This window comes from Podarcis gaigeae (genome assembly GCF_964106915.1).
Source record: "Podarcis gaigeae genome assembly, chromosome: 6".
In the NCBI taxonomy this organism is placed as follows: domain Eukaryota; kingdom Metazoa; phylum Chordata; class Lepidosauria; order Squamata; family Lacertidae; genus Podarcis; species Podarcis gaigeae.
The window spans coordinates 9,119,420-9,140,770 of NC_139682.1; the positions used below are offsets into that span (position 1 = coordinate 9,119,420).

Sequence of the window (21,351 nt, forward strand, 5' to 3'; positions counted from 1 at the left end):
AGTGTACCACTCTTTCATTTATTGTCTTCTGTCCCCTCCAGTCTCCAAATTGCCAGCTCTCCCATGGTTGGCTTGAATTATCCCTGCAGTGCCAAACTTGACTACATAAGTCATTTCTTGCTCTCCAGAAAACATTCCTCGGCCCAAATAATTGTCCTCTGCCCCAATTTTGGTAGAGCAGACATCGCTATCATTTAGTTATCCTTCTCACAGTTCACCACATATCATTCTGCACCATCCCTCTTTGCTGTAAATACAGGAAAATTATAAATTATCTGCTCTTTTCTCTCCAGTTCACAGTACTATACTCCACATTTCTTGGCACATGGCGCTACTAATTAAAGGGACTAGTGGTGGAAGAAGCAGATGCTATGGCAAGAAAGATCGCAATTGTTGGGTTAACTCCATTGCTCTTCTAAGAAACTCAACTTTTTTTAATCTGAAAATGGTTCGGTAATTTGCTTATCTTATGGTAGGGTAGTTGCAGGCCACACTCAGACCCCAAAGAGTTCGCTCTGGAAAGGCCCATGTTGGACCCGACAGATTTATGGCACTGGGGACTCAAAATTCATGTTTTGTTTGAATTTATGCTGTTTTGCCTATTGTTATCTCTGCATGGTTCTCCGTGATCAGTGTGTTTACTTGTAAATACAGAAGTATTACAAAGATACCATATGTCTCCAGTGTTCACCCTTATTGTTAGGAAGCAAACCTTGAGCTTTCTACCTCTTGAGAACAGTACTAGTTCAAGGAATTTTGCTTCCTGAAGCAGAGGCCAAGTAGTGCCCTCCTGCAACCTGTTTGGGCTAGCACTTTGAAAAAACCCCACTACTCAGGAATTGGAGCTGTGTGAAGCAGGCTGCTTCATTCTGTTGTGTCCTGCTTGAGAAAGTGGAGCAAGCAAGCTCCCCTTGTTATAATGGTACGATTGACTAGAGAATGACCTGGGATAAACTGAAATATAGTGAAAATATTTTGTAATTTAGAAACAGAAAATAATTTGAGGTATTTTATATGAGATATCTAGTGTATTGTTCTTTTGGTGAGGCTGTACAGCATGCATGATAGAAGCATATACAGTAAGTCATATCTCAAATAAGTCTGGTGTAGAATGGTGCCTTGGTAGTAGTCTTTTTTTCTGAGAAGTCAAAATTCAGTGACATTTTAGGAAGGAAATAAGTATTACTCAGTTTTGTAACAGAATGTAAAGGGCTTATCAGGTGATTACAGAAAGAAACACCATCACCTTAATCAATGAAACCTGAGAGACTTTATGGGCTTTGTGCTTTTCTCAGCACAACTAAACTAGAACCCCAGTCATGAGAGAGTTTACTTTAAGTAAATTTGATTCAGTGACCCTTGCCTACAAGTAGTCAGCTTAGTCTCACTAAAAGATTAAAGTTGGGGCTGGAGCAATTGGAGGTAGAATTATGTTGGGGGAAAGTAATAAAATCTCAGGAGAGTTGAAGGTTTGAATTAATAGTACAACCATACTATCAAGTCTGAAACAGCTTAGTAGACAGAGCATAAGATGAGGGAGGTATCACTGAAAACCTCCTTCCTCCCTGTTCTGCTGACAGATTTTTTTGGTCAGTGGATGGTTTCCATTGAATACTACCCAAAGTGCTATATTTGTTTAGGCTTCTGTTAACTTATTGGGCCTCGTGCTGGTAGAATCCATCCTGCATCCTTAGGGTGAAGGGTGGGTAATTAATAACAACACTTTTGGGATGAAGCAAATAATTATTTCTCAAAATCCACATCACATTTCTGCAGTCACCACAAAAGCAATAGAGATGGAAGAACAAAAGGAGGAATAAGATACGTGTAAAGAATGCACACTGTTCTCATTGATAGGCTAAGCATTTCCACAAATTATAGTTAGATGGGAAAGCCTGGGAAAAAACGGGGAAAATTGGAGAAAAACAGGTTCCCCCCCAAAGTGTCCCCCCCCCCGAAAAAAAGGTCTGGAATATTCAAACTATATCAAACTCTCCCCCCAAAAAAATTTCCCCTGTTTTTCCCCAGGCCTTTTCATCTGTATTCCTTCCCCCTCAAATAAATTCCAGAGATTAAAGAATCTTAAAACACTATTTTTTAATTTAGTGTTTAGACTTGCTATACTGTTTATATGAGTGAAGGCTGAATATAACTTTTTATTATTGGAAATCAAGGAAGTGTCACAATTCACTGGCAAAGGCCTACTCTACTTTGCCAAACCTGTGTTAGGCATTACAAATATAGGCCATCATAAAACATCCATATATAAAATTTTAAAATATATACAAATAAACAGCCAAGTAAAAATATGTAATAATGAGGATTTTCATTGGAGTTTCTTCCTGCTAAATAGTGCCATTCATCGCTGTAAGAAATAATTTTGATAAAAACTCAGCCACCCTTGCTGGTTACTTCCAGGTTAATGCCAGACAAATAGAATTTGATATTTTCATTGTGCCATTATGTTAGACTACCCCGAAAAGGAGATAGCACTCATTTGCATAGCTGGTTGTACAAAGGCCTACTCTGCCATTTCAGTGAAATAATTGCAAATTATACATGGGTATGTTCACCTCAGAGTGTTTGGTGAAAGGGACCTTCCAGGTAGATTGTGCTAAGTGTGGACAATGTTTTCTCTGATCTTGGAACATTCACAAAAATGTCTTCACTTTGGAAGAAAAGCTCATTTTGCCTATTAAGCTGATTATTTCTTTAGCTTATTGAAATGATATTTGTGTTGGCTTTGAAGAATTACATGTATGCAAAACAGTCATCCAAAAAACTGCAAATGAAATGGACTAGAATAAAATAGCAAGTGCAATATGATATGTAAGGTATGTTCCTTTGCATTTCCACTAGTATGTTGGCTGGTGTCAAAATGGTACATGAGGATATAGGGAAAAACCAGTTCATTTAAATCAATTTCATCTCAAAATGCTTGCTAGCGTGCTGGTTGTGATTAAAAGTACTTACATAGTTCAGCAGCAATGTCCCAGGGAGGTGACACCTTGAACAAAATATGCACTGAAAGCTTTGCAAACAACAACAACCCAATAAAAGCAGTATACTAGGTGCACACTTCATATATTGAACTAAAGTATATGGAAGTGTATAAAAAAAATTGAACTGGCTTTCTGACAGAGGATATTGGAGGATCAGCTACAAAATTTATATAAATTGCATAAGCTGCAGGATTCATGCACAAATGAACTGTAGGAAGGGACAGTAACTTGCTTTATGCTATGTTTTTCAACCTATGTTTCCCTTTGTAATGTGTACACATTCTGTGTACAGGTCTCTGGTCTTTATATACTGTATTGCTGTGATGTAGATGGCATTAGTGTGAGAATGGTACTGCATCATAGTGAGAAATTGTATACATGAGCCGTCTTTTTTTTTTTTTTTTTTTGGTATCTTCCACTTATTTGATTGTATAAATCCTAGATATAATCCCTGCCAGCCTTCAGTTAAAGAATGTTCATGTTAGAGTTGGTCCCTGTCTAAAATGCTGGAGACAAGAGTTTATTGTGGTTTTCTGACAGTTAGATGTAGCAGAATTGAGTTGGCTTACTGATATCACTGTAAGAGTTGGATATTGGTAGTTCCATGTTTCATAAGGGTTATTGGAAAATTAAAATCTAGGCCAAATTTTCTTTCTGGAATTGTTGAATGTCACTGTGAACTAAGGATGTTTTCAGCAGTTGACTCTATCCATAGCCTGCAGCTTTGGTCAAAAAACATCTGCCGCAGCTTTGCACAGTTCTGGCTCTTAGCCGCCTTTGGCAGCAGTCTGCAGCATTCCATCATACCCAGTTGTAAAACATCTCTATTGTTTTGGCAACATCTGTTTTCTCTGGAGTACTTCACTAGAGTAACAAGGAGTTAAAGAAGCTTGTGAGGGAGCGACGGTGATGTTGGATGCCAGGACTATAGATTGTGGTGGTGGAACCCTCTTGGCTGGGAGCTTTGAGCATTACAAAAGACAGAGCAAGTGTCAGAATTTGTAGTTGCTTTATTTTGCTCACCACCTCCCTTCTCACAGAAACAGGGTTCTGCGATATATCCATTAACAGGCTAATGTGTGAACCCACCGTTGTACCAACACCATTTGTGGAAAGTTTTGGTTTATGCTTTTAGCTCTGCTCCCCCCCCCCCCGTTAGATTTTTGAGTACATTGTACTGTAATCATGACAGTTCTTCTTGCAAGGGTTCCACTAGCATTATTCTACTAGCATGTTACAGGAAGCAGAATGTCATTGTAAACGCCACTAAAGTCTGTATAGGTTGTTGATAGGAGGAACAAAATAAATAACCTTATATGTGGAATTTGTGGACTGACTACTCACCATTCATGCACATTTCAGTGTGCAAAAAATAACAATCCTTCTTCAGAGCAGCATCTGACCAGTGCAGAGCCAAGCTGAGAGATAAACCCCGGCTGTGCACGGCCAAATTGGCAAGCCCTCCACATACTTTCTTACAGAAGCGCATATTCTCTTTCCCCCTTCAGCTTCTAAGATGGAGGCATGGCAGGTTGGCTGAGTAGTATCACACTGCCTCCCACATCCATCTTTGATGTGGACAGAGTGGAGGGAGTGGTGGTATGTAGACTTGCTTCTCCCCTCATCTAGCTTTGAGCTGGAGTGGGAAGGAAGAGGCATGTTGACCTGGCTCTGTGCAAGCTCCAGAGAGCCTTGTTTAGGTTGAGCTCTCCGCTGTGTGTATAGGTCCTGCTGAGCACCAATACATATCTTTATATGGCTTGTGCGTGTATAGTTGTATATAATATTATTGTATTAATAGGGTTTTATACACTAGGGAAATTCATTATTCAGGAGACATAAAAACATTACAGGCATTTCTGATGCATTTTTGTGACATCCTTAGAGAAACTCCTCAAAGTGTGGTGGATCTTTGACGTCTGTCCTATTGCAATGTCCAGGACAGGGTGTTAGAATAGCTTACATAATGCAATATTTGATTAAAATGCTTTCATTGCTCATTTCTGCCCCCTCTTAAATTAGGCTTTTTTTTGTTGAATAGCATAGCTCTTGATGATCAGTGGCTTTTCCTATGTACTCTGTGAAAAGATTTTAAGAAGTGACCTCTTTGCAGTTATTCCTACCATTGTACTCTCTCTTCCACCAGTCTTGCTAGAATGCTTTTTTACTTTGTTTACAAAGGGTCTACCTTTTACTTTCCATCTCCATGCATTATAATTACTGAAATTCTCCTAAGCATTTCTAGCTATTTCCTAACAATGAAAATTTTGAAATGTTTGCTGATCTTTGGGTTACACTGTTGGTGAAATGGGGAGAGAGATATAATGCAAAAGATCAGATTGGCTGTAGACACATTCAGCTAACTGTGAAAAAGTTGACAGCTTAAGAGTCTTTTATCCTCAGAGATCCACTGCTCAGTTTTGCTGGTGAAAATAATATACAGCAACAAAGGGATGAAGACTTTGCGTAGCTTGGCTGCTTATTTTCATGTTTTTTCTTTTAACTGCTGTTCCAAGATCTTTGCTAGAATGAAAAGATCAATGTATTTCAAATAAGCTGATAACTGGGATGGCAAAGTCTGGTTTTGTTATGATAATAGCGACAATGAAGAAATGACACTTTTGAGTGCCTATGGAAAAGAGAAGTCAAATACTTAAAACTAAAGCTCTTTTGACTAGTGCTGGATGAGTTTCAATAGAAATATAACTAGAAAAAAACTTGTCACTTAAATAATTCCAGTACTTGGTATACCATGTGTTTTTGGTTGCAAAATAGACATCTATGCACAAATGCTGTGTTGGTAATTCCCACAAGTCATACTAAGAGAAAACTAACATCTTATTGCTTAATATAGTTTTATAGCTGTGATTGCTCTTGTAGTATGTTAAAATACTTGGCTTGCTTCTGTGAGTGTTTTTTTGTTGCAAACCCAGAAAAGCAATAAGGTTGTGAAGATGTTAGGGTGTTTGTTGCTTTATGTTGTGAAGCAGGGCTAGAGCAGAATCCTATCTGGTAGGTTTCTAATTATGTACTGTACTGTGCATGATTATAATTATACAGTATTGTAACATGAGATGTTTTGATGGTGGCAGCATCTGGTTTGTAGACACTATTAGATAATGTTTGATAGGATTCTCCTTTCTTCCTTACTACATAGATTGATTTAATGGTCATGATGCACAGTTTAGTGTTTCTGTCACATTACTTTCAACAATCTGATGTTAACAGGTCATATTCCAAATAATTGCAGCACTGTTGAAACTGAGGGATGCTTCAGAGGCAGATTGGGCGATAGGAGATGGGTTCTTCTGACAGATAAAATTCTGTTAGGCATGTTCAGTCTTTTAAGTATATACAAGTAACTCTTTGAGATCCCAGCCATGAATTTTAGCTATTTCTTAAAAATACACATTTCTTAAATAAGCTTAAAATAAAATCAACATATAATACAAATGTTCTAAACCCTACAGTGTATTTTTAATTCTATTTCATTGCCATTTGTAAAATGGGGGGGAGGATTTGCCTATTTTTTAATCCAAAAAAGAGCTTTGGCAGAGTAAGCAGATGTTACAACTGATATTTATTATAATTCCTACTGGCATGGATTGTGAGTCGTCATATGTGCTAGAATCCAGGGAGTTTCATCCTGTACTCATATGGGTGACTGCTAAGCCATACTGTGTGATCTTGCACTCTATATTACCTCACTAACTGAGCTCACAGCAGTGTCTTGTTTCCCAAATTTATGTTAAGAAAACACGTTTGGTCCAACTAACATCAACTATAGCTTTCGAAAAGTTCTGAACAATTAAGTTTTCCAGTAAGTGATCCTAAAGTGGTTGCATATGTACTCACATATTTCGCAATCCCTCATCTCTATGCATATATTTCAGTTATTGAATTTATATTCCATCCTTCCTCTCACATATAAAAACTATTTCAGTACAAATGTAGATATATTTCTGTAGTCAAAAGATTGTGATCAAAGGTTCTGAAATATATTGCAACCCAACACATTAGTGTTATAAGGACCTTTGAATCTATCAGAATACTGATAGCATAGTAAGGAAGGAAATTGTATTTATGTTTAGGAAAAATGTTTTAAATTGAAAGCTACGACAATCAGTAATGTCACATTGGTATTCCTTGGAATGATTTAGATCAGTCATTTTAAATTTCCCTTGCATGTCAGCTGCTGTGGAGGGGCTGAGCTGGGAAGGGCAGAAGGGAAATGTGGGTTGGCCAAGGCTGCTACTCTATTTCTGGTGTTTCTGCCACAACTTGCTCTTAGTGACCCCTTCGCATTATGGACTTACTGACTAATAACACTTGTCTGTGTTTTGCATCTAATATTGCAGACATTGCAATCTCCAGTGCTAGTTTTAAAACTTAATCACATCCCCATATGTTGTAATTGGTTAATAGTTATTTGAAGCTTGCAAATCCTAACACCATAGACAATGTATATGCAGGTCAGTATCCAACATGCCAGATGGGGAAATTACTCATTTGTTTGAGCAATAGTTCAGGGTCTCTTTAGACTGTAGCTCCCTTTTGACTGTGGCTCCACCAGAACTTGACGGATTTTCAGAAGCTGCATTCAGAAAAGGCAAATGGCTTAACATGCAAGTGTGTGCACGGATTGCACACAAATATACACAAAACTTAGGTTGCTAACTGTTACTTGATAATGTTAGAAGAAAGAAATAGAAAATATTTTCAAGTTAGTGAACACTTTCTACCAGATGGTTGTAGAAGCAGACTGGAGATGTGACTGAAACATTAATGATTAATGTAGCTTTCCTTAAGCTTGCAGCGTAGCTTCAGGAGCCTGGAATAGGATCTTCCTGATTTGGCATTTAGGTAAAAGGGAACATCTGTAGGCAAGCCTAGCAGTGCTGGAATTGAAGCCTGCCTTTTGTTAAGGGTTCTGCTGTGCATAAATACTGTAACACCCATCCCAATTTTCAAGTGATGAGAGACTTCAAGGGTTATTCTTCAAGTGGTTATCCTGGCTTTGATTTCCTTAGAATAAAAGTCACTGGACTCTGTAGTGTCTCCACGTTGTGTGATTTTATTTACACACATATGCAAACTGAGCAATAAGTTTGAAGGGCTTACAGAGTCCCAATGGATCTTGCTCTTCCATTGGATTTCTAGGGAGGGTCCTGAAAGCCATAGCTTTGGTTTAATCACAAAGAGCAAGTCAGGCCTCTGTGTCTTCCCGGCTCCAGAGGACACGAGGCAAAAGCTAGACCCTGACTTCTTATTCTTCTACTGCTAGGGTGCCTTGGTCTCCAGCCTGGTGAGGGATGAAGACCTACCCTCTCCTTCTGGAAACAACACTAGCTAGTTGTTTCTATGACAACACATCTGTACATTATCAATTCTCTAGACATAAAAATGGATGACTTGGTCCAGGCTTCCTCAGCCTCGGCCCTCCAGATGTTTTTGGCCTGCAACTCCCATGATCCGTAGCTAGCAGGACCAGTGGTCAGGGATGCTCAGAACTGTGGTCTCAAAACATCTGGAGGGCCGAGGTTGAAGAAGCCTGACTTGGTCAGTCCCATTCACTTGACTATCCAATGCAATCACCAATCATGTGACAGCACTTATATTCACTCTAATGACACCTTTGTGCCTGCGCCCACCCAATTCAAACCCAAGATCCCCCTCCCCTCGTTGTGTATATATATATGCTTGCAAAATCGGTAAACCTTTTGAAAGCTGTTTACCTTACCTTTTGAACGCTGTTTATAAATAGGCCTTTTCCCTGCAGCATTTTTTGCATGCTGCCCTTGCTCTTGGTTTGGAGGAGTTTGAGAAAAGGGGCCTCTGTTAAGTCTTGTGGGAGTCATCCACATGTGGTAGCTGACCCTGCTCAGCCAGCTTGTGTTTAACATACAGTGGTGCCCCGCAAGACGAACGCCTCGCAAGACAAAAAACCCGCTAGACGAAAGGGTTTTCCGTTTTGGAGACGCTTCGCAAAACGAATTCCCCTATGGGGTTGCTTCGCAAAATGAAAAAAATCTTGCATCCCCCCGCGGGTTTTCCCCCGCTTTTTCCGCCCTTTTCTTAAGCCGCTAAGCCGCTTATCAACTGTTCTGCTGATAAGCCGCTTAACAGCTGATCGCTTGAAGCCGCTTGACAGCTGTAGCGCTAATCCGCTAAGCTGTCAATGGGCTTGCTTCGCAAGACGAAAAAACCGCTAGACGAAGAGAATCGCGGAACGGATTCTTTCCGTCTAGCGAGGCACCACTGTACAATATTATCCCCTTGCTCCAGGGTAGAGTAGAATTGCAATGTATTCTCCAATGCAGTGGAGAATTTCCAGCAGAAGGAAGTGAACAAATTGTATGCCAACTGCTTTTTATGCTAAAGTAATGTCTAATTACTTTTTTCCCCAAATTAAACACATTAGGGGTTTAGTGTATAATATGCGTTCTTTGCATAATGGCCAATTATTCTGTCATCTAACTGATGGGATATGACTTTTAGTATTATTAAAGTATAAGCTGATGATTAGGCTTTTAGTTTTGCTTTAGAATTAAAGAGATACTTTTATAAAGAAATTGAACAAGAAATGATTAGCCAACTTTTTCCCTCTTCCTTCTGGCAGATCTTTTAAAATTGCATGATGTGTGATGAGTTGGAGCTTCTTAACAGGGAGATTGGGAGGTTATTACAAAGCAACATCGTGGAAGGAAGCTCCTTAAACTCAGAATCTCTTCAGCCGTCAAGCTCTGATTCCTGGCATGTAGCCACTGCTTCAAGCAGTGAAACACAAGGCAGTTTAGTAAAGGTATCAAATACCTTATTGTTGTTACAGGGCTCCCATGATAAATTGTCCTATCATAGTAGACTTTATTTGCATAGTATTTAGAAAGCCATCTAGGATATGTGTTGGCACACATTATCTGTAAGTGGTGTTGAATTATAATGTTGCTTAAAGGTTGACCCAATTCAAGGAGGAATACTTATGCCCTGTTTATTTGAGAAAGATACATTTCAAAAGTCTATGCTAACATAAATTTCCCCTGAGGTAACCAAATAATAAGCCCTATCTTAAAATGCAGTTTTAGGGAAGAATTATCCTTTTGCATATGGCAAAATATCTGAGAACATAAATAAGTTGAGAGAATAAAATTGCATTAGATTTTTCTGTAGCAATTTTTTGTGGTTGTTAAAGCCTAGTTTTGTCTGAAGATGGCACTTACAACAGTTTTGGCCATATTTAATTCAACCCCCCCCCCCCCAATCTCTCTCTTTGTTTTCTGCGCTGAACAAATGGTATTGACACAGTATTTAAAGTGCTGGCCCTTTAAATGAGATGGGGTAGAATCTTCAAGCTTTAGATTTCTGGTGGTTGGGATTTGTCGGTTGGGCAAATCCCTGTGTGGGTTAGTGATGGAGAGAGTGAGAACTGGCAGCAGAAGCTCTAGAAAGAAAAACTCAAAAGTAAGAAATTGAAACGAGGGGATGTTTTAATACTGAAGATCTGTTCAAAAACCTTAACATGTAACTTGTTCTTCAAATCATCCCTTAAACAGGAATACCCATATTTTATAGTAGGATGAAGATTTTTCTTTTGCAAGTATTCATTCTATCTCTTCACAATAATTTGAATCTATAAAATACCTTAATACTCTTTGATTTATCAAAATACCTGTGCCCAATTCCATTCCTGTAAAACACTGATAGAGGCAAAACTTTGAAAGTTGTGGTCGAGTGTAGCATTCACAAATGGTAAATGGTTAATAGGTTTCATCCTGTATGTAATGTAATGAAATTATCCCCTTTAAAAATACGTTGGTGCAAGTTCTAATAATTTAGTTAGTGTGAGCAGGATCTCTTATTTCAAATGGGTAAGAAGTGGTAACGCAAGTGAACAACAATCTAAATACATTTTTTGTAACAGGCAGCCAAACCAAGTGCAGCATTGCTGGTTTCGGAGTCAACAGGATGGCATCAAGATGAACATTGTGCTTCTGACTTCCCCAGAACAGCCTGCACTGTAGGGCTTATGCTGAGTGACTTGCTTCTGCCCTCCAGTGATTCTTCCTTTGGTTTAAGTCAAGAGGGAGAAAAAATACTGGCATCCTCTAATGCTATGTCAGGTAAAAGCATTTAGAGGATATTGGAGCCTATTCTATTTCATTTGCTTTTTCTGGAAATTCGGATCCACCTTCTTATTTCATAACCTTTCTTTACTATCCAAAGTAAACATATATTAAGATCTTAATTATATACTGTCTTCTGTTGTATTGCAGTCTCTTCAGAATTCTATTGTACTTTATTTTTCTGTGTATAGGACAATGTTGTTTGCTAAAAATAATTAGTCAAAAATTAAGGGGGGTCTTATACATGGATGGTGAATGCACAGGGATTAAAATGTCCCTCCCGGGTGCCTGGCTTGGGCAATCTCCCCAAAAAAGCTCAACTTTGGGCGATCTTGAGTGTTGGTGGGGCACGCCTCGCTGCTGCCCCAGGCGCCAGTGGGGGTTGCCATGCTGTTGCCAGTGCTTTGAATGTTTAATAAAATATCAAAGTTGTTCTGTTTGCTGTTTAAAATATTGATTTCTTAATTTTGGGTTCGGAAAAATAGGAGTCATCTTATACATGGGGGCATCTTATACACGGGAAAAGACAATAATTATGAAAGCAAGTCCTAGCTGTGTCCACATTGCTGTGTGACATTGTGTCATATAACATGTTTGTTGAGTTTTGCGGCTCAGAGCTGGGGACTTTGTTGATAATTAGGCAGGTTGACAGTTGTCTGAATAAATTCAGTTCTGAAAAGTTGGAAGTCCAACTTGAGAAGGCTTGCTGTAAGCAGAATAAATTATAGAAATTGTGTTATGACACACCCAGTACAAAGACTGTGTAGGGCTGTTACTCATTTCCCTGCTATTCCATAGGACAAAAGGCATGGACCCCAATCCAGAAGATTTTTCCAATATATTGTGAACGAGTCTTGCCTAGATTCAGTATCTCAGGAAGTCCTTTAATGGAAGGTGCTGTCTCTCTAATACTGTATGGGGTGACTGGTGAAAATTGTCAGGGTCTCAGTGGGCATGGAAAATGTAGGAAGGCAGACTTACAGACCAGTTTGTGATGTACGGAACATGCTTCCTATTCAGGCACCATTCTTGGATTATGAGCAGTCACTGGAGTGGGAGCCCATAGTGTTGCTGATGTGTATGGTAACAGTTGCTCTATTCAGAGTAGCATAACTGAGGTTATAGGTAAAAAGGAGCCTGGTTGGTGTCTGTGTTCAGTCAATGTGCACTAAGTCAGAATCTCTGGGGTGGGCAGGGGAGCAACTGGAAGTACCTTGTATTATGCTGCAGCACACCTAGAGTACTGCTACGTTTGTTTCTGGCAGACAGCGATTGTGGAGTTGGGAAGAAGGCAAGTGTGGGAACATGTTTCAGCAAGTGCATGCTTTAATTGTCTAACCTGTTCCCTTCAAGCTATATTTAATGTAACAGACAACATACTTTAGATTCCACACATGCTAAAATAAACACAATGGTGCATTCATAGGGTAGGAAGCTGCCTTATACAGAGTCAGGCCTTTGGCCATCTAGCTTGGCATTGTCGATAGTGACTGGTAGGAGCTGTCCACGGTTTCAGACAGAAGCATTTCCTAGCTCTACCTTGAAGATTGACCCTTTAGACAATATGTGTGCTGTGTTCAAAATATGCTGTAACTGTAGGACCATTGCAAAACTAGCAATGTTCTGCTTTTTTAAGAGTCATCAGCTGTCTAAATCCCTTCAGGACTCTTTCCAAGCCTCACCCCTCATTGGCCCTGCTTCACACCCAGGGTGTTTCTGCTTAGTTGCAATGTGTCCTTGAATGCTGATGAAGTCTCTAGCTGCTTGCCTGGATGGATAGTAGAGGGTGTGTGTATGTGTCTATAGGAAGTAGTCTACTCCAAAAACAAACCTACATTAGATGCTGTACCCACTTTTGTCTCTGTCCCCACCTGTGATCCTCAGAAGGGAATGTCACTTCAGGCTGAAAAAGGTGCCCTATCCCAATCTAAATATTTTAATGAAATAGCTAATTTGCTTTTCCATGTTTATCAGTTTGAAAGTAAATCAGTGTTAAAAACCTTTTGTGTTTGTTCTTTTTCAGGGGTGACATTTGGGAATAGTGTTATCACTGGTGTGAAAGAAGAGAATCTGGAATCTCTGGCACTGGATTCTGAATCTAATATGGAAACCCGTTCTCTTGGTAAATTATTTTGTTTAGGAAAGTGTCTATTCTGAATAAAGGCTTCTAATTGTAATTACTTCCATTTCTGATTATTAGGCTGTGAGTGCTGTTGCTTATATAGCCAAAACTGTACCACCCATTCACAACAGATATATATTGGAAGGTTTGGTGGTGACCTCAAGGTTTGCAGAAGTACAAAAGTATTTCTTTAAACAAAGTAAGTAGCAGGAAACAGCCCAGTGAGGACTGAGCATGTGCCCTGGTCACAGAATGCTGATTGGTGGGGAAAGGTGAATGAAGTAGCTGGAACCTCAAACACCTGACACTGAAACCTTTTGTTAAAGGTTCCAATTGCCTATACAGTGGTACCTTGGTTCTCGAGTTTAATCCGTTCTGAGAGTCAGTTTGACTCCCAAAACAGTTCAAAAACCAAAGTGTAGCTTCTGATTGGTCGCAGGAGCTTCCTGCACTCAAGTGGAAGCCGTGTTGGATGTTAGGCGTCCGAAAAATGGGTTTGCAGTGTTTGAAAGCCAATTTGTTCGGGAGGCAAGCCATTCGAGTACCAAGGTACCACTGTAATAATACTGATCATAGTCTGCATTGATTTGCAATGGAAGATAATAGTTTTAATAGTTATTGGTCTCTGACTCAACTCTTAAGAATAAGACTAATTTATTTATACCCCGCCCATCTGGCTGGGTTTCCCCAGCCACTCTGGGCGGCTTCCAACAGAGTATTAAAATACAATAGTCTATTAAACATTAAAAGCTTCCCTAAACAGGGCTGCCTTCAGATGTCTTCTAAAAGTCTGGTAGTTGTTTTTCTCTTTGACATCTGGTGAGAGGGTGTTCCACAGAGCGGGTGCCACTACTGAGAAGGCCCTCTGCCTGGTTCCCTGTAACTTGGCTTCTCGCAGCGAGGGAACCACCAGAAGGCCTTTGGTGCTGGTCCTCAGTGTCCAAGCAGAACGATGGGGGTGGAGATGCTCCTTCAGGTATACTGGACTGAGGCCGTTTAGGGCTTTAAAGGTCAGCACCAACATTTTGAATTGTGCTCGGAAATGTACTGGGAGCCAGTGTAGGTCTTTCAAGACCGGTGTTATGTGGTCTCAGTGGCCGCTCCCAGTCACCAGTGTAGCTGCCGCATTCTGGATTAGTTTTCGGGTCACCTTCAAAGGTAGCCCCACATAGAGCGCATTGCAGTAGTCCAAGCGAGAGATAACTAGAGCATGCACCACTTTGGCGAGACAGTCCGCGGGCAGGTAGGGGTCTCAGCTTGAGTACCAGATGGAGCTGATAAACATCTGCCCTGAACACAGAATTGACCTGTGCCTCCATGGACAGCTATGAGTCCAGAATGACTCCCAGGCTGCGCACCTGGTCTTTCCCCATTCAGTTACCCCATTCAGGACCAGGGAGTCCTCCACACCTGCCCACCTCCTGTCCCCCCAAAAACAGTACTTCTCTCTTGTCAGGATTCAACCTCAATCTGTTAGCCACCATCCATCTTCCAGCCACCTCCAGACACTCACACAGGACCTTCACCGCCTTCACAGGTTCTGATTTGAAAGAGAGGTAGAGCTGGGTATCATCTGCATAATGATGAAAACCCAGCCCAAACCCCCTGATGATCTCTCCCAGTGGCTGCATGTAGATGTTGAAAAGCAAGGGGGAGAGGACAGAACCCTGAGGCACCCCACATGAGAGCCCAGGGGTCTGAACCTCATCCCCCCGACTTTCTGAACATGGCCTAGGAGGAAGTATAACAGTGCCCCCAGCTCCCAGCCCACTAGACGGTCCAGAAGGATGTTATGGTTGATGGTGTCAAGAGCCGCTGAGAGATACAGCAGAACTAGAAAACATATATATAAATAGATGTACAGTGGTGCCTCGCAAGACAAAATTAATCCGTTCCGTGATTTTCTTCGTCTAGCGGTTTTTTCGTCTTGCGAAGCAAGCCCATTGACAGCTTAGCGGATTAGCGCTATTAGCGGTCTAGCGGCTTTTAGCGATCAGCTGAGAAGCGCCTTATCAGCGGAACAGCTGATAAGCGGCTTAGCACTTAGGGAAAGGGCGGAAAAAAGCAGGAAAAAAACGCGGGAACTCGCAAGATTTTTTCGTCTTGCGAAGCAACCCCATAGAGAAATTCGTTTAGCGAAGTGCCTCCAAAAATGGAAAACCCTTTCGTCTAGCGGGTTTTTCGTCTTGCGAGGCGTTCGTCTTGCGGGGCACCACTGTAAACTGCTTTGATATTTTTATGATAATAGCGGTATATAGATATTTTTAAAAATAAATAAGTAAAACTTTTCAGTTACTTGACTCTCATATACTGCTACAGAACATAAATAATTGTATCTCTTGTATTTGGGGAATGTTCTATTCGTTATAGGTCAGCATTCCCCAACCTGATGTATTCCAATGTGTTGGGCTACAATTTTCATCATACTATCCAGGGTTGATGGGAGTTATAACCTAAAGCATTTGTAGGTTACCAGATTGGGGAAGATGGATCCAAGCCAATAGACAAATGGCTAGTTGTACTTGTGAATTCATAACCCTGAGCAGACTTTTATACAATAGGCTGAGTAATATGTTGTCCATTCATCTTGATCATAGTCTCCACCTACCCATTGCCAGGATAGGTAGCTGCCATATTGGTGAGCTGACAGTCATTTGTTGATTAAGCCTGAAAGGGAAGAGGCACGGAAAAACAAGGTGTAATGGACAGAGAAACTTAACACTATGCCCTGTTTCTACTATAACCTTGCATTCTGTTTAGTTGGAATTTCAAGAGGAAGTATGTTTTTGCTCAAAAGTTCAAAAATGAAACATACACAGGAAGAAGTGTAAAACATGTTACTGTTTATGGGAAGGCAATTTTAAAATCCATGTTTAAAATATGTAATTCTTTGTATCATTTCTCTTCAACATCAGCTTTGGATGACAAAAGTGAGCAAAGCAATGACGATGAACAAAAAACAATTAAACCCACAAGTAAGGAGTTCAAGAAAACTTGGGGGTTTCGGAGAACTACAATTGCAAAGCGTGAAGGTTTAGGGGATGCTGAAATGGACATCACCGAACAGTCATCTCCACAGCAGCAAAGTCTGGCTCTTAGGCGTAGTGGGCGACAGCCCAAACGCACTGAACGGGTAGAAGAATTTCTTACAACTGTAAGGCGCAGAGGAAGAAAGAATCTTCCCACAGCTCTTGAGGACTTGAGCGAGCCAGCATCCTGCCATGTTACTGACATTGAAACTGCTTCTGAAGGCAGTGTAGAAAGCATGTCAGATGTAAAAGCCATGTCTCAGAAGTGTCACTCCAAGGACATTAAGGACCAGCCAGCTGGGAAAGGGAGAGCCACTAAAGAACATGACTATGAGGAAAGGGAGGATGATTCATCTGACAGTGATAGTGATGGGTTAACACTGAAAGAGCTACAGAACCGTCTTAGAAAGAAATGTGTCGAGCAGAAGCCTACAGAACTAACTCTGAAAGAGTTACAGAATCGCCTCAGGAAAAAACATCAAGAACAAAATCCTACAGAGACAGTTGATGTTCAAGCAGGCAACCAAATTAAGACCGAAATAACTGTAAAGCAAGAACCAGAAAGTATAGGCAATACCGAGGCTGGAGATCAAGGAACAGTTCCCAAAGAAATGAGTGAAGCAGTTCAGGTTAAGAAGGAAGGAAGATCTCCTGCGCATACTGGGGATGAACCTGAAGAATCCAAAAAGAGGAAATCAGAGACTGAAGTTTATGATCCTAGTACTCTGTACTGTATCTGTCAGCAGCCTCACAACAACAGGTATTACCTACTTATTTATTTCATAAAATTTATACACCGCTTGATTGTAAAAAAACAACCCTCAAAGTGGTTAAAAAAAGACAAATAAGGAAAATCAAGAAAAATTCACACCCATACTTTATAATATGCAGAAGTTAAAATAGTTTTTCACAAACTCCCCTGCACCCCGCCACCAAATAGTTTCTAAAATAGCTACAGTGGTACCTCTGGTTATGAACTTAATTCATTCTGGAGGTCCATTCTTAACCTGAGGTACCACTTTAGCTAATGGGGCCTGCCGTGCCGCTGGCACGTGATTTCTGTTCTCATCCTGAGGTAAAGTTCTTAACCTGAGGTACCACTTCTGGGTTAGCAGAGTTTGTAACCTGAAGTGTTTGTAACAGAGGTACCACTGTATAGTAGTTGGATAAAACCTTTAAACATGAAATAGACAGTTTTGAAATTTCTGCTCTTAAGAAACAGTCTATTATGTACAAGAACTTTTTATAGAGGTTTGAAAGTTTTGAGTGATAGAGGGATAGTTGTTGAATGCAGTTGAGAGAGCATGTATATGGAACTTTCAAACAACAATTTAATTTTGTGTTGCTCGGAATGCACAATTTAAAATACATCTGCTGTGCTACCACATGGCTCTTCACATACATCTACCACTATTGTTCAGTCCCAGTAGTCTGAGATACAGAAGTTCTAATTTAGGGTGGAAGCGTTCATATGGTCTAATCTGTCAAGAGGGAAGTAGTACTCTGAATTTTCAAGAAGGGAAAATGCAGTTTTGAGAAGGCTTGTTATAGGATTATGGAACCGTAGAGTTGGAAGGGACCCCGAGAGTCATGTGGTCCAACCCCCTGCAATGCAGGAATCTCAGATAAAGCAACCATTACAGATAGCCATCCAACCTCTGCTTAAAAACCTCCAAAGAAGGAGAGTCCACAACCTCCCGAGGGAGTCTGTTCCACCATTGAACAGCTCTTCAACATCAGAAAGCTTTCCCATAAGTTTAGTCAGAATCTCCTTTCTTGTAACTTGAAGCCATTGTTGTTCCTGAGTAGTCTGTAGGAATGCAAAGGTGCAAAGAAAGACAATTGTATATGGGTTTAGCAAAGCAGTGGGAGTCATATGTAGGGGTGAAATTGCATCACTTACTGAGACATTTGGGCATTTAATTATGTAAAGAAAAGAGTTAAATGGGATAACGAAATAAGCTTTTGTCTGATTTCATATAGATGTGGGATCTTTTTTATTTACTGTTTTGGTGATATGACTAATTTTATTGGCTGTATTTGATTGTAATCAGACAGATTTTGTAAAACTGAAGTATTTCACATTAATGATATATTTTTGCCAACCCTTTCCTTTTTTAGGTTTATGATTTGTTGTGATAGATGTGAGGAATGGTTTCATGGAAACTGCGTAGGGATTTCAGAGGCTCGTGGGCGACTCTTGGAAAGGAATGGGGAGGACTATATCTGCCCAAATTGCACCATTCTGCAGGTGCATGATGAGACAGTTGTGGATGCAGACCAACAACAAACCATGTTGGGACAGGTAACAGGTGATGGCACAGAGCTTACAAGCATAGGAACTGTTGAGCAAAAGTCCATTGAAGACCAAGGAATCAAGGGACGGATTGAAAAGGCTGCAAATCCCAGTGGAAAGAAAAAGCTCAAAATATTTCAACCAGTGAGTATTTAATTTGTAGAGACATGAGTCTAAGTGTGTTTCTAGTGCAACTGTTCTGGTTCAGAACTGAAGTGAAAGAAAAAGTCACCCTAGGTATAATTAAATTTTGTATTTTTTGTATGTTAGTTATTGTATTAAGCAAATACACTACTTAGATATAGGTAATTCATTATACTTAGTGAATCAGAATACTAATATATTTTAGAAGAGGAAATAGGGGAAGTATTGCTCATTCTTAGCTACCTTGGTTGCATCTGCATGCTGTTCTGTCATTCTGTCTTTGTTCTCCCTTGCTATAGGGCTATAATTTGATGTTTGTTTGTTTAAATGTTACCAAGTTTCTTAGACATTACATTAACAAAATGCTTTCTCTTTTCTCTCTATTTCCTATCCCCTAAGTATCTTCTTCCACAATTGTCCTATTTATCCTATATACAAAGAAGGAAAAGGTGGGGTGAGGGAACAACATATTTGTATGGAATAGTCATAGCACGCACACCCTGCTGCATGAATATCAGTTTAAGATATGGAAGAGCTATCCATAACCATAATTTCTTTTTGTCTTGTGTTTCAGTTATTTTAAAAATAGGGAACAGATTATTATGAAAGCCTCTACTCATTTCTGAATCTCACAAGTTGCTAATTGCTTCCTAGGTTTCTGTATATCAGGAATAGGAAGTCTTTGACCCTGCAAATGTTAGTCTGCAATTCCCATCATCCCTAACTATTGGCTATTTTGGCTAGGTTTGATGGAAGTTGGAGTCCAAGAACATTTGGAGGATCAAGCTCCATGCCTATCAACGCTATACAGTGGACCCTCCGGATATGAACTTAATTCATCCAGGGGGTCCGTACTCACCCCGAAAAGTCCCTTTCCGGTGGCGCCGCTTATGCGCATGCACACGGCGCAGTAGAGCGCTTCTGTGCGGCAAAACCTGGAAGTATACACTTTCGGGTTTGCCACGTTTGTAACTCGAAATTACATCGCCTGACGGTAATATAACCTAAGGTACCACTATACATGATTTCAATTTCTGTTGTTAATTTTGTTGTAGAGTTGATTAGATGTTACTAGAGAGTTCTGGCATTTTTATTGCAATGTGCCATAATCTAAATCCTTTTTCTATTGGTCTTGCCTGAAAAGGCCCAAATCTACTTTCACTTTATAAAATAAGTAAGATTTATAAAAATAATCAGCATAACTGTTGGGAGATAAATTATCAAAGCAGATCCTTCCTCCACACATTTGATAATAAACCAGATGACAGCACCAGATTCTGGAGGCAAATTATTATAGTAGACCAATTATGCAAATTTCACTTAATCTTATACTATACGTGATCTATAACTCCATGAACTAATATGGAATTTGCTAATTCCTAGTTTCTAGTAAAAACGTAATTCAAGACATACCTATTCTGGAATAGATTATCAAAGTGTGGAACATACCAGAATTTGGGGTGGAGGAAACAGAACAGAGTTGAGGGATGGGAGACCAACCAAAGAGTATTTAGAAAGTGAGGAATGGAGTACAGGGGGATGCAAAGGGAAGGAGAAATATCCAAATCAAATGAGATGTCTTCATTTCAGATTATCTCTTTACTTTCCCTACACTCATTCCGATGAGGTTCAGGCGAGGGCCCCAGTCTTCCAGGGAACCTTGTTGGGGGGGAGAGAAAGGGTGGAAAGCATTCTTTCTGTGAACTCCTTTCATTCACTTATGAATTCACACTGATTAGTCTAGACAACAGCTCACCTTTACGTGGGGTGAATCCTCCCAGAAGGCAAAAAGTAGATTCCCCATCCTCACTGGTCTTGCTCGTAGAGGTTGTCACTGTGTCAGAACTTAACGTTACCCTTCTTAGTCAAGTAGACTAAGTAGTTAAGTAGACTTGGCTATTTCTAAAAAAACAAAAACCCAAGTTCTATGACTCTTTTTAGAATGTACATCCAAACATGCATGCAGAAACTTTGAGTAAGAAAAACACCTATAGATTGCAAAATGCAGACAGTCTTTAGCACATGAACACATATGAAAAAGATAGAAACAGATGAAAAATAGAAGAGCAAACCACCATTAAGAAAAGCAAGTCTTTAAAATATATCTGAGCTTTGTCAAAGTGCATGTAAGACAGCTCTGTTTTTAGCATTGTTGTGTCAAAATCATGCCAGTGATAAAGAGTTTAAACATTTTTCTTTTCTTTTTTAATTTCTTGTGCTGTTCTTCAGGTAGTTGAAGAACCTGAAGCAGCCAGTTGCATTGGCCCAGGGTGTTCTAATGTTGCTCAGTCAGGTTCTGTGTACTGTGGTCACGAATGCATTCTCAAACATGCTGCAGCCACCATGAAGTTTCTAAGTGAAGGCAAAGAGCAAAAGCCAAAAGAGAAGACCAAACCAAAAGTTGAACGAACTGTTGCCGTAAAACCTCAGCCTATGGTAAGTCTGAATTGTTTTTGAAGAAAATAGCCCTTCCCACACCACACACAGAGGGAGATCTTGGAGGAACAGACATTTTGTAAAATAGAAAAAATTCATTTGCATGGTAAAAGATCCAGATTTTTCATCAAGTTATTTTGTGTGCTCCCTTGATAAGATCTCATCATTCTATCTAATTAAGAACGTAGTATCTTTGCTGGAT

At 40.0% G+C, this 21,351-nt stretch overlaps 1 protein-coding gene and 1 long non-coding RNA gene across 12 annotated transcripts in view; one reads left to right on the forward strand and one right to left on the reverse strand.

Moving 5' to 3' along the window:
* DIDO1 (death inducer-obliterator 1) overlaps positions 1-21,351 on the forward strand; it is a 67,035-nt gene that overhangs the window by 4,559 nt on the left and 41,125 nt on the right. For 6 of the 11 annotated variants that reach the window (XM_083744080.1, XM_083744085.1, XM_083744084.1 and 3 more), the window contains exons 2-7: positions 9,622-9,804; positions 10,921-11,119; positions 13,146-13,244; positions 16,160-17,033; positions 18,395-18,713; positions 20,943-21,149. In XM_083744080.1, the coding sequence (XP_083600206.1) occupies positions 9,637-9,804; positions 10,921-11,119; positions 13,146-13,244; positions 16,160-17,033; positions 18,395-18,713; positions 20,943-21,149 (1,866 nt within the window). In that variant the 5' untranslated portion in view covers positions 9,622-9,636. Of the gene's footprint in view, positions 1-9,621; positions 9,805-10,140; positions 10,521-10,920; positions 11,120-13,145; positions 13,245-16,159; positions 17,034-18,394; positions 18,714-20,942; positions 21,150-21,351 lie in introns of those variants that run through there. The other 5 variants (XM_083744090.1, XM_083744082.1, XM_083744087.1 and 2 more) reach the window with 4 other exon arrangements.
* LOC310847221 overlaps positions 11,133-21,351 on the reverse strand; it is a 55,189-nt gene continuing 44,970 nt past the window's right edge. The window contains exon 14 of the long non-coding RNA XR_014565674.1: positions 11,133-11,828. This is a non-coding gene — a long non-coding RNA (uncharacterized lncRNA). The remainder of the gene's footprint in view (positions 11,829-21,351) is intronic.